Source organism: Eubalaena glacialis, chromosome 12 (genome assembly GCF_028564815.1).
Source record: "Eubalaena glacialis isolate mEubGla1 chromosome 12, mEubGla1.1.hap2.+ XY, whole genome shotgun sequence".
Classification (NCBI taxonomy): Eukaryota; Metazoa; Chordata; class Mammalia; order Artiodactyla; family Balaenidae; genus Eubalaena; species Eubalaena glacialis.
Genome location: NC_083727.1, coordinates 40919392 through 40933133, shown reverse-complemented (window position 1 = coordinate 40933133; position 13742 = coordinate 40919392). Strand labels below are relative to the sequence as shown.

The following is a 13742-nucleotide window of genomic DNA, read 5'->3' as shown; positions in this document are numbered from 1 at the left end:
CAATGAGGGTTGATAGGGAGGTTTTGTTCTTCACAAATTTAAGCATCCAGGCTCTAGGGGCAAAGAGAAAGAAAGCTCAGAGAGAAGGCACACCTGCCCTTTATGCTTTGGTCTGCTCACTTAACATTGGTTAAGCTGATTAAATGACCTGTAATATACTTAATCTAGGAAGAGGAAACCGATTGGTGAACATTAACTAGTCTCTGCTCTACCCATCATCCATTCTAATGAATTTTTTTTTCAAGTCAAAATAATTTGACAGTAAAATGATAGTAAGCAAACTACTAATTTGAAAATTTTTCTCTGAGGAAAATAACAAGAAAAACGTAGGCAGTTATGGAGATAATTTTGGTTTGGAGCATTTTGGTTTTCATTATCTGATGATTTACAGTGAAACGGTAGTTAATTATATTTGATGTTGTAAGAGGAATGATTACATTTTAGAGGTGCTCTGAAAAGGATGAACTTTAGCATTTTAGGAAAAGGCTAAATGTAAATGTCATTCAATAAAGAACAGCTGACACATATTATGATGAGAGCAGATAAATGCTTAAATCCTGGATTAGATGATGAAATGTTAACAGCCAACATTTTAATAACTGTCTCCCCCAATGTATCTCAAAAGCACTCTATTAGCAAACATGACAGTCCAATTATTTCCATGGTGCTCAGTATTTCATGGTGGCCTATTGCCAATGATAGAATATGGGGTGGGAAGTGTGCCAAAGAAATTAAGTGATTTTAAAAGCTAAAATATTGCTAGTGCTGAAAATTCAGGGTTTATGTGAGGCTAACCGCCCTGACCCTGTTTAAACTCATCAGATAAGTAAATACATTGGCACCTACTTAAGTAATAACTCTCTTTTAATATTCTGCTGAAAAAAAATGCAGGTAAGTCAATTTTGCTACAAAGAACATGTCAGTAAAATTTTATGTCACAAAAAAAGGAAACATTTGTTTTATCTGAAGATAAAACAATTCAAAAATACATCGATAATCCCTTATACATTGATCTGGTCTATACTGCTAAATCTAGAGTATAAAAAAATTAACCTTTCAAAACAGGAAAGAAATATAGGAAAATGGAATAAACTACAAAAATGTGTCATCTTGGATTGTATAGAACTTTGATTTCTTTCCTGCCATTTTGTAACTGATAAGGAAAACATAAATAGGAAAATATAATGTTACTCCTGGAAAAGTTTGAATGAGGGAAAAGATTAGAACCATACCTAACAGAGTGCCTGATCTACAGTAGGAATTTAATAAAGGTATACTGAATGACTAAATGAATGAATAAATAAAAAGAATTGAAAGAGGACTGAACTTGAAGTCTGAAGAATTAGGCTCAGGCTATGCTACCACCAGCTAGCCACACAAGAGCATATAATAATAGCTATAACTTAGTGAATGCTTACTAAGGAGTTCTTACAAACACATGCATTACATCATAATCCTATAAGGCAGGTACTATGGTTATGCTCATTTTACAAAGTAAACTGAGGCACAGAGAAGTTAAATAACTTGATGATGAAGACAGACATGGGATCTAAATGTAAGCAGTCTGCCTCCTGAACTTTCATTTTACCCACTGCATTATTTTTCCCTTCTATATGATCTTGGGAATTCCTCATCACTTTCTGAGTTACAGCTTCATCATCCATGAAGCTAAATAGGTTATACTATCTCAAGTGGATTTGGAATTATATGTGTGATTAGTACTCTAAACCAGAGTTGGCAAAAGTTCCCTGTAAAGGGTTAGATAATAATAAATATTTTAGGTTTTTCAGGCCATACAGTTTCTGTCACAACTCTTCAACTCTATCATTGTAGCACAAAAGCAATAGACAATACATAAACAAATGAGCACTGTGTCCCAACAAAACTTTATTTACAAAAATAGGCTGTAGTTAGTCTCATGTCTAAAGTATCGTATGTAATAAAAGAATAGTAAGGCAAGATTTAGCAAGAACCTAGCATTGTGCTAGGAAGAGATCTTGACATCTCAGATATTTAAGTCTTCTGCCTTTAGAACTACGTCATTTAGGCATATATCTATCTGTCCCTCTGATGGTTTCTAGGAAGAGAGACTATACAGATTCAAACACCAAATTCATCTGTCAGTTTTTGTAAACACAAGATAAGAACACATTTGCACATAGGATGTATTTCAAAAAGGTGTAGTCTGGTTTCCAAATCATGGTTAGAGTCTCAGGCTATGTCTCACAAGCTTATCAGATGCATGTTATAGCCAAAACAATACCCATATGCAATAATACCCTCACACACGTGCAAACACTCATGTGCACACACACATACAGAAGGAAAACTCTTACACATAACACATTTTAGTTACAACCTTTGCTAAATAGAATTTAGTGAACTATTATTTCTACTAAAAACACATTCCACAATAAACAGAAAACATATTTGCACCAAGAATGTTGTATGTTATTTCCTCCCTGCTGTACTGAATCAAGGATCTGTGGGGGAAATTTGGTTTAATATCTCTAACTCTGTTCTTCCTGTAGCAATGTAATAATTCAAAATAACTTTTATATTTCATTCAGCAAATAGTCTGAAACTCTGCTCTGTGCCTAGCACTAGGCTAGAATTTCTGGGAGATAGGAATTAATCAACTTTGCCTCTATCCGTAAGAAGCTTACACTAGATACATGCACCCATATGTTCATAGCAGCACTATTTACAATAGTCAAGACATGGAAACAACCTAAATGTCCATCAACAGATGAATGGATAAAGAAGACGTGGTATATATATATGTGTGTGTATATATATATATATACACACACATATATACATATATATATACACACACATATATACATATATATATATATACACACACACACACATACACACAATGGAATCTTAGCCATAAAAAAAGAATGAAATAATGACATTTGCAGCAACATGGATGGACCTAGAGATTATCACACTAAGTGAAGTAAGTCAGAAAGACAAATACCATATGATATCATTTACATGTGGAATCTAAAATATGACACAAATGAACTTATCTATGAAACAGAAACAGACTCACAGATATAGAGAACAGACTTGTGGTTGCCAAGGGGGAGGGGGGAGGTTGGGGAAGGATGGATTGGGAGTTTGGGATTGGCAGATGCTAGTTATTATAGGTAGAATGGATAAACAAAAGAATCCTAAAGTCCTACTGTATAGCACAGGGAACTATATTCAATATCCTGTAATAAACCATAATGGAAAAGAATATGAAAAAGTATATATATATATATATATATGTGAAACTGAATCACTTTGTTGTACAGCAAATTAATACAATATTGTAAATCAACTATACTTCAATAAAATAAATTTTAAAAATCAACAAAGGGACTTGCCTGGTGGTCCAGTGGTTAAGAATCCATCCGGCAATGCAGGGGACGTGGGTTCAATCCCTGGTCAGGGAACTAAGATCCCACATGCTGCGGGGCAACTAAAGCCTGTGCACCACAACTAGAGAGCCCGTGTGCCACAACTAGAGAGCCCGTGCACCACAACTAACGAGCCTGCATGCTCTGGAGCCCACGTGCCACAACCGCAACGAAGAACGCATGTGCCTCAATGAAAGATCCCGCATGCCACAACTAAGACCCGATGCAGCCAAAAACATAAATATATAAATAAATATTTTAAAAAATCAAGGAAAAGGAAAACTTCAAAAACAGGAAAAAAAGTTTATACTTAATTTTGATATGACATTCCCAAAGAAAAGTGTTTATTAATGATACATTTTTGGAATAATAATGCTGGCATTAAATAACAATGAGAGTTAAAGCTTTTTTTAATTATTATTTTCCAAAAAAGAAAGAAATACATCTAATAAACTAATGAAGGACATAATATGAAATCAACTAAAACATTCAATTAATCCAAAAGAATGCAGAATAAAAAATAGGGAACAAAAACATCTGGGACAAATAGAAAACAAATAGCAAGATGATAAATGTAAATATAAAATATGAACCCAAAGATATCAATAATTACATGAAATGTAAATGGTCTAAACATCCTAATTAGAAGGCATGATTTGCCAAATTTGGGTGGAGTGGGGGGGGTGGGTAAGGGAAACCCAGAGCCAATTCCTTGCTGTCTACAATAAAAATCACCTTAAATATAAAAATACATAAGGGTAAAGTAAAATAATGGAAAAAGATCATGCAAAACCTGAAAAACCAAAAACCTAAATACTAAGTAGACTTTAGAGCAAAAAAAATTACTAGAGATAAACACAGTCATTTCATAAGGATAAAGCAGCCAATTCATCAAAAGGATACAATAATCATAAAAGTTTATACACCTAATATTGTAAATTTGAAATTGAGTTTCAAAATACATGAAGTAAAAACTGATAGAACTAAAAGGAGAAACAGACAAATGCACAATTATGGTTAATCTCAACATTACTCTCACAATAATTGCTAAAACAGGTAGCCAGAAAGATCAGTAAAAATATACAAGCAACAATATCAAACAATTTGATCTAATTGAGATTCATAGACCACTCCACACAAAAACAGCAAAATATATATACTCGTTTTAAGTATACATAAACCTTTTACAAGGTAGATAATATTCTGGGACACAAAACAAGTTTCAATAAATTTAAAAGGAATAAAATCATATAAGGAATGTGTGACCACCATGAGACTACATTAAAAATCGATAACAGAAGTAAACTTGGAAAATCCCCAAATATTTGGAAACTAAATTACATACTTCTAAATAATCCACAGATCAAACAGAAAGTCAAAAGGTAAATTATAAAGTATTTCTAACTAAATGAAAATGTATAAACAGCATAACAAAATTTGTGGATGCAGCTAAGGCAAGTACTTACAGGGAATTTTATAGCAACGAACACCTATACTAGAAAAGAAGGATCTCACATAAATGACTTTAAGAAACTAGAAAAACAAGAGCAAATGAAACTGAAAGTAGGAGAAAGGGAATAATAAAGTTCTGAGTGGAAATCAATGCAACAGAAAAATAGAGAAACTGATGAAACTAAAAGCTAGTTCTTTGAGAACATCAATAAAATTCATAAACTTCTAGCCAGACTGAAAAGGAAAAAAAGAGAAAATACAAATGAACAAAACCAAAAATGAGAGTGGTGACATCACTACAAATTCTACACGTATTAAAAAGGGTAGAAAGTTTCTATTACGAACAAGATGATGACAACAAATTTGACAACTTAATGAAACGAACAAATTCCTTGAAAGAAACAAACAAAAGCTTACTTAACAAAAAGAAACTTTGAATAGCCATGTATCTATTAGGGAAATTAATTTTGTTAAAAATCTTATCACAAAGAAAATTCCAGGCTTCACTGGAAAATGCTACCAAAGTTTTAAGGGAAAAAATATCATTTATACACAAACTTCTAGATAATAAAAGATAAACACTTCTCAACTCATTTCATGAAGCCAGCATTCCCTGATATCAAATCAGAAAAAGAAAACTACAAATCGATATCCCTCATAAACATAGATATAGGGCTTTGCTGGTGACACATTGGTTAAGAATCCGCCTGCCAATGCAGGGGACACGGGTTTGAGCCCTGGTCCGGGAAGATCCCACATGCCACGGAGCAACTAAGCCCGTGTGCCACAACTACTAAGACTGCGCTCTAGAGCCTGCGAGCCACAACTACTGAGCCCGTGCGTCCTAAAGCCCATGCTCTGCAACAAGAGAAGCCACCACAATGAGAAGCCCATGCACCGCAACGAAGAGTAGCCCCCACTCGCTGCAACTAGAGAAAGCCCGCACGCAGCAACAAAGACCCAACTCAGCCATAAATAAATAAATTAAAAAAAAATAGATATAAAAATTCCTAACAGAATTTTAACAAATTGAATCTGACAACAGGTAAAATTGATAAAATATCATGACCAAGTAGAGTTAATCTTAGGAATTCATGGTTGGTTTAACATTTGAAAATGTCGGTAAGTCATCATATTAACAAACTAAAAAAAAAAAAAAAAAAGGAAAACTGGAAAACTTATGATTGTTTTAATATAAAGTATCTGATAAAAATTATTTTCCAATGGAAATTCTATTCCTGAAATTCCCACAAAAATAATAGAAAGGATCTTCACCCACCTGATTAAGGCATCCACAAATAACCTACAGATAACATAATTGTTAATGCTGAAACTCTTCCATTTTGATGGATTTGTCAGTTTCTCTTTGTAGTATTTATCCTTGTTTGATAGAGTCAGCTTTATTGAGGCAAAATTTACACACAATAAAATTCATCCATTTTAAGCATACATTTCAAAGTATTTTTAAGAATATGGTTACATAGCCATCACTATAATCATGATATAGACATCCCCTCTGCCTCTATGTAGAAAATCCTGTCTTCACATTCACCACCTGCTCCAGTCCCTGGAAACCACTAATATTCAGTCACTGTAGATTTTCCTTTTCTAGAATTTCATATAAATGGAATCCTACAACACATTTTGTGCCTGGGTTATTTTACTTAGTATAATGCTTTTCACATTCACCCAAAATTTTGTGTGCATCTGTGGGTAGCTATTTTTTAATGCTGAGCTGTATTCTACTTTATGGTTGAAACACATTTGTTTATCCATTCACCAGTTGAGGTTTGGGTTGTTTCCAGTTTGGAGCTATTATGAATAAAGCTGTAATTATTATTTGTACAAGTCTTTGTATGGACATATATTTTATTTCTTTGAGGGAAGTACCTAGAAAGGAGTATTGTTAAGTCACATAGTTTAAGTGTGTGTTTAACTTAAAAAGAAAAAAAAAAAGTCAGGTTTCCAAAAGGACTGTTGTATTTTTATTCCTACAAGAAATGTATGAGTCCCAGTTGTTACACCTCCTAGCCAACCCTGGCATTTTATTATCTGCTGAGGTTTTAATCTGCATTTTCTAAATAACTAATGATGAGCATCTTTTGTACCTAGTTGTCATCTGTATATCTTCTTTAGTGAAGTGTCTGTTAAAATATTTTGCCTATTAGGTTATTTGTTCTCTTACTGAGTGATTAAAAATCTTTTTATAATGTGAACACAGGTCTTTTACTAGATACATGCTTTGTAAGTCTATTCTCTTAATGTGTGGCTTATCTTTTCATTTATTTGAGAGTACTTTTAAAGAGCTTTTTTTTTTTCCTTTCTAAATTTTGAAGAAGTCTACAAAAATTATCTATTTTTTCTTTTATGGTTTGTGGTTTTTGTGTAAGAAATGTTTGTCTAACCAAAGGCTTCAAAAAAATTAGATAACTGTTTTAATTACAAATTAGATACCATATTAAAATAACAATGACTGTGCACCATTGTCTTTGATTTCTATTTGATTTTGCATCTCAGATTTCCACTTATCACTTCTTTTTTTTCTAGACTAATCCTGGAAGATTTTAACTTTTGGGTCATTTTCAAGCTATCCAAAACAATTCCTTGTGAAAATGTTGGTAACTTCAATATCCAAAAATATGATTCTCCCAATACTTTGGAATCTCAGTTCCTGATTTCCCTTTCCGTCAATGATCTCATCCTCCACTCTCTTAGCTATCATGGTCATCTTCTTGCAAAATCTCAATTTTAAGCATTTTACTTAACTGCTAATTCTAATTTTCTCACCTTCTTCTCCTGATACTCCAAATCAAAAAAATCCTTCAACATAGAACCTAAAATCAATTGATCTTATCAACTTTTCTCTGTATCCATCATATCCCTCTCTTGTCTCCACTTTCTTTTGATCTAGCTTAACTGCCATGGTCATAATATCATAATAATTCACTTGCATATACCATCAACTCCCTTGTGCCTCCTTTGCTTTGTCATCATTCTCTTGGCTAAACCAAACCCCTGGTTAAAACCAATTCACTACCTACTCCTCGCCTGCCCCTTCACAGTGAAATGTGGCTGGAGAAAAACATACAACTTTCTAACTCATCTCATGACCACTAAGTCACAAGTAAATTTTCCTAGTCTATTTACTCTCCCACTATCCTAAACAACTATTTCACTTACTCTCAATCTCCTAAAACCTACCAAAGTTTTTACCATCCTCATAGCTGATGACTTTGTTTTCTCAGTGAAATAGGGAACAATAACTTCCAGAAATGCCCATCCTGTGTCTGTGCCCATTTAAACTGTCTCCTCTTCTGTTACTTTGAATGAAGGGTCCATGTTCCCGGCAAAGGCTAATTCCAAAACTTATTAACTAGATATCATTCCCCTACCACTTATAATGACATTCACTCTAGCATTTCTCTTTTCAGCATCATCAGTTTTTCCTTCCTTACTACATCATTTCTACCCACATATGTTTCCCTTTCCCATCTTTAAAAAGTCTTTTGATCCCATGTACTCTAGCTACCACATACATTCTCTTTCCCTGTAACAGCAATACTCCTAGAAAGAGCAGTTTCCAAAATCTTTCCTCTCAGCATCATTTAAACCAGCTCCAAACTTTTGCCCTCACTACTCCATCAAAACTACTCTTATCAAGGTCAACAAATTCAAAGATCAATTCTCATTTATCTTTATAACTGTATTTTCAGTTTTAAAATTATTCACCTTCCCACAAAGACAGTGGACTCACTGAATGGAGGTGCTGTATCTCATTTATCCTACCTTGAATATTAAAAATATTTCATTATATGTGTAATACTCACAATATGTCTATATAATGAATGACCAAAGAAATTTCCTTAACATCTTGGAACTGGAAAATCAAACTAGAGTACACCATAATTTAATAATCATAAATTTAGGTAGAATCCTGTTAGCAAGTTTAGATGAATTTCTGAGACTTACCTTACTTTCACAGATTCTTTAGATGCCTAAACATGCAGAGGCAAAACTACAAAGATGAAATTTTGAAAACAGATATTTGAAGATGTATATATGAACACTTAAATCTTTCACAAATTTGTTTACATTGTATCATAAAATATAATAAATCCTGTAAAATGTATAAAGTCCTCCTTCACAAATTAGAAATAAGTCCTAAGAACTTACACTTTAAATAATTAAAAATAAAACGGAGAAGCAAGACAGGGCTGTATTTATTTCTACTCTAAAGAGTATTCTTAAAATAAAAATAGGTACAAAAATAATTCACAATGGTAGCTACAAGAACTACCATATTTTATAATGTTATTTCACCAAATTGCTAAGTCATTGTTCATACATATTTATCAAATGAAAATGAAAGCCTTCTGGCTCCAGCTGAAGTCACTTTTCCAAAATGTAATTATTATCTAGATCTTGCTTCAGTTTCCAATCAAAATCACCAATGAATATTATAAAGTTACGTTGTAGTTCCTTCTCCATTTGTATCTCCAATTACCATGTAAGACCTTTTAAAAAGAAATAAAGCTGCAAGTTTCTCAGGACCAATAACAACATCTCAGGAACAGAATGGGAAAAAACAGAAACATGTATTACAGGTTCTGTGGAACAGCTTTTCAAAATTAAGTTTGAAAGTAGACAAAACTTGGTGTTTTGAGTAACCTGGGGCTTTCTTACTTAACTCAAATCAGCCAGAGCTAAAGTGAGCAATACGTCAAATTAACTTGCTCAATTTTCTTTTCTTAACTTTTTCAATGCCCTTTAGGAACACCATTACTGAGAAGCTATTGTTGGCATTTACAGCACAAAAACTTATTTTGGAAGGTTGATACTACAATCGCCTAAATATCACAAAACTGAAAATTGTATGACACGTTATTTCATCATACTAAAAGGAAAAATAGAGTCTGTAGATAAGCCATTTTTGGTTGGAAAAAAAAAGGCTCCAGAATGGTTTTAATGGTTGATTTATATTTAAATATAAGCAATGAATACAAAATGACTTCCACCTATAATTTTTAAAACTTGTTGAAATTGCTGACTGAAAAATTAATAATATTTTTGTGTCTTATCTTTCATATATTAAATGTGACGGTTATAAGAAAATAGAGCCTAGCATATTAATCTCACTGGAGCAGAACCTTCTATTTAAATAAAATAAAACACTGTGTTGGTCATTTAAAATAATTTACAAATCTATTCTCTTTAATGTTTTCAAGTTCAGTACAAATCAAATCTATCACTGAGTAAACCACATAACAAACGAGAGTCAAATGCATATCAGTATGAAATAACCAATCTATGTTTTAAATGAACCATGTAGAGACTACATTTCATATGAAAAATTATAAATTGATATAGGTATCAAAAGCAATTCCTAGAAAAACAATTATATCTGACGACAACAATTTTCCTACCACTTGCCATGGTAAATATCATTTGTTCCTCCATATGTAAAATAAGCAGTTATGGTTTTGCTTATTTTCCTTTATATGTAAAGACATAAAAATGAAGAAAACAATTGTCTTCCTTGTCTCTATGGAATCTCTCTGGCTGGTCAATTATTTACAATATTGCTGCTACTTTCCAAACTCATTGGAAAAAATATTTTAATCATCCTGGGAAGAAGGAAATGTAGGTTAAGACTAACTCTTAAACATAAAGAACTATACGTAAGCTAGATTTGATTCTAAAACAACCTTACACAACAACACTTACAAAAATGAATTCACTTCAATTGAGCCAATACCTACTCGAATATACTATTATATTCAAAAACTCTCAGTACTGATTTACAATACTGTGTATTCACAAAGCATATGTTGTTATAGACACAGACAGAAAACAGTCAAGTCCCTCTGTCTCCTTTAAAAATAAATAAAACATAAAATTAAATTGCGTGTTCCATGATCTATGTGTTTTGTACTCTAATGTTCCACATGTCTCTCAGCAGCACTGGTCTGTAGTTTTGTTCCAAAATTTCCATGTATTCAAAGTAATCACTCACTCGAAACCCATGCAGTGCTTCTTCCTGTCAAAAAATAGAAAGAGACGTTCATTCGCTTGGGTAAAGACACACAATTCTAAGTTAATGAGTTTTAAACAGTTAATGTATCATTTTTTTTCAGCTATAGATGGGGGTTTTATGTTTCTAATAAATGTGTAACTGCTTTTTTATTTAGTAGGCTATAGGTATATGATAGCAAAAAACCATGTCCCTATGAAACAAGGTTGCCTGTTTTCAAAACCAAAAATGCTTTACAGCTAACAAAAAACAAGATAATGAAATCTTCCTAATATTTAAAATATAATAGTTCCAATTATAGAATGATTGTTCACATTTGTAATTAGTAAAGACTCTAAAGCTTATCAAAGGATATTTATAATATTGCAAGAAATATCAGTTCTACAGCTACTGTTCATAAAATCTCCAACAGTCTGCAATTCATAATGTTGGTACTATGCATGTCTATACTAATTTGGAATTTAATGGTTAGTGTCCCAAATGAGGCATTCAAGAATGAAAAATAGTAGGAGCATCCATTTAGAATCTTAGACACTTTTAGGAAATTTTATGACTATTTCTTTTAGTAACTTCAAATACTCGCTATGCAATGCCTACCCTTCAAGGTAACAACAAAAAAATTCTGCAAAAGAAACATGATCCCTTAAAAAAAAAAGAAAAAAAGAAAAAAAGAAACATGATCCTTGATTCAATGTAATGTATTATGTTAGAAGTTTTGGAGGTTACAAAAAATTCTGGGCAATTCATGCCTTTCTGGAGAAAATAGCTTAAAGGCAAAAGCTACTAACAGTAAACAACAATTCAAAAGAATAAAATATAAGATATTATCATATACCAAATATTGTGTTAGAGACAGTCTGTAGATGAGAGACATCAATGTAGGGTAGTTACGAAAATATCATAAATTCTCAGTGAGAATGGATGTTTTTAAAGGCCTCAGATGTCGCTAGTCACTACTAGATTAGTAATAGTTCACAGCTTGCACATAACTTGGGAGAAGAGTACACTTACTTGCCACATACCACCTAAAATCTGGGTAATTTGGGGGAAAAGTTAATTGGTACTTTAAAAAAAAGTACTATTACTGATCTACAAGGCTGATATTATAACTAAGAAAACTAAATAATGTTAAGTTATATGCATAAGATAACACCTTTAAGACTAGAGCTAATACCCTTGAACATAAAAATTTGAACTTTACTCTTAATTTTAAAATACTTGTGATGTTATCCATTTCTTCATTTCTTTATTCATTAACCTCATTCATTCCCTTATTGTATGTAAAGTTCTTGGTTATACAGTGAAGACCCAAAGATGAATGAGACAGGTCTCTGTCCTAAAACATTAACAGCTGAGGTATATATCATATCTCCAGTTTTATGTATAAGCAACTGAATCAAAAGGAAGATGTTCATCTTATGAATAGCAGAAATACTATGTAAATTTCTCTCTATCAAACATATTTCACTTTGTTCTTTGGGCAAAAAATAGGATTGAAGTAAGACCAATTTTACTGTTCAAGAATTCACTTTAAACGGTTATAGTTGTAGTCATGGAACTATTTATGAAGTTATCCATTCTCTTCATTCAAATTATGTGTGATTTGACATTAATCACCCTTTCACTAAAACTATACCTAACTTGGAAAAGAATTAAAGTAATGTGTTATTCTAACCAGAAGAAAAAAAACCTAATGCCAGAAAAATTGTCTTAGTACATATTCATGATTTTTAAAAGAATGCTTATTGTTCATTAAATGTGAATTACAATAGGAGATGACATCATTTGAACAATAACTCTAATAATTCTTTCCGGGCAAAAATAAGCAAAACCTATTTTAACATCTTTTAATTACTGCTCCACTTTAATTTAAAAATAAAAACTACCTATGGAGAACCATAGCTACTACTTGGTTTAAAAATACTTTTTTCCTTAAAATATGTTTTTTGAATTATGGCTTCCATTTTGGACATTAATTTTAAAGTAAAGAGAAAATACTCTGATAACTACACTGAAGAGATACCCATAAAATGGCAAGTAAAGTTGAGGTCTTATTTCATAAGAGAAAGATAAGGCTATTAAGGTCTTATTTCATAATGAATTAAATATTCATTTTAAAAGGAATGTTTTTAAATTATACAGATTATTTAAAATTCACAGGCAATTTTAACTCTGAATAAAATTTTAGAATCTTTGAATTCCACTTTGTCTTCAAAGTGGAATGTTTCATTTTATCCTAAATGTTCTCTTATAGCCTTTTCAGTGAATTACTTTTCTTTGTAATTATGACCATTTAGACTGCCAGCTTATCATTCAAGTTATAAAGGACGATTTCCTCAGAATACTGCTTTATCATTTCATTTATAGACATAAGTATATTGGACTCTATATAAAAATATGAATTCCCTTATTCTTTAAATAGGTAGGCATATGTAATTATATAAGGTAACATTATCCCATTTTATATAAACAGTGCACTATTTGTTCAAGTTTTGTTTTAATAAGTTACTTCTGGAGTAGTTTGTCTTGGTTGGGAAGTTCATTATGAGTATATTGCATTTTCTTTTTCTGCCTAGTGGCTTTTCAACCAGTGTGCCTTCAATGATTTGCTTTTTTTCATTAATGTTGGGTTTCAAATGTTGAACCATCAGAAAAGCATTAAAAATTACCATCCTAAACCACAATGCTGTGTGTGTATTCAACTATATAATATGACATGTACACAGCTTCCCTCTCTCCTTTGTACATAGAATCTAGTTTCAAGTATGTATCCACTGGTTTTCTTTTACTACTGAGTGCACTTAATTAGAAGTTCCACTGAATTTAGGATTTTTAATTTTTTT

The 13742-nt window shown here is 32.1% G+C and overlaps 1 protein-coding gene across 1 annotated transcript in view; it reads right to left on the bottom strand.

The window, feature by feature from the left end:
• Positions 1–10632: 10632 nt before the first annotated feature.
• Positions 10633–13742, bottom strand: part of TBC1D32 (TBC1 domain family member 32) — a 186016-nt gene continuing 182906 nt past the window's right edge. Inside the window, exon 34 of the mRNA XM_061206963.1 lies at positions 10633–10905. Within this exon, the coding sequence (XP_061062946.1) occupies positions 10786–10905 (120 nt within the window). The 3' untranslated portion in view covers positions 10633–10785. The remainder of the gene's footprint in view (positions 10906–13742) is intronic.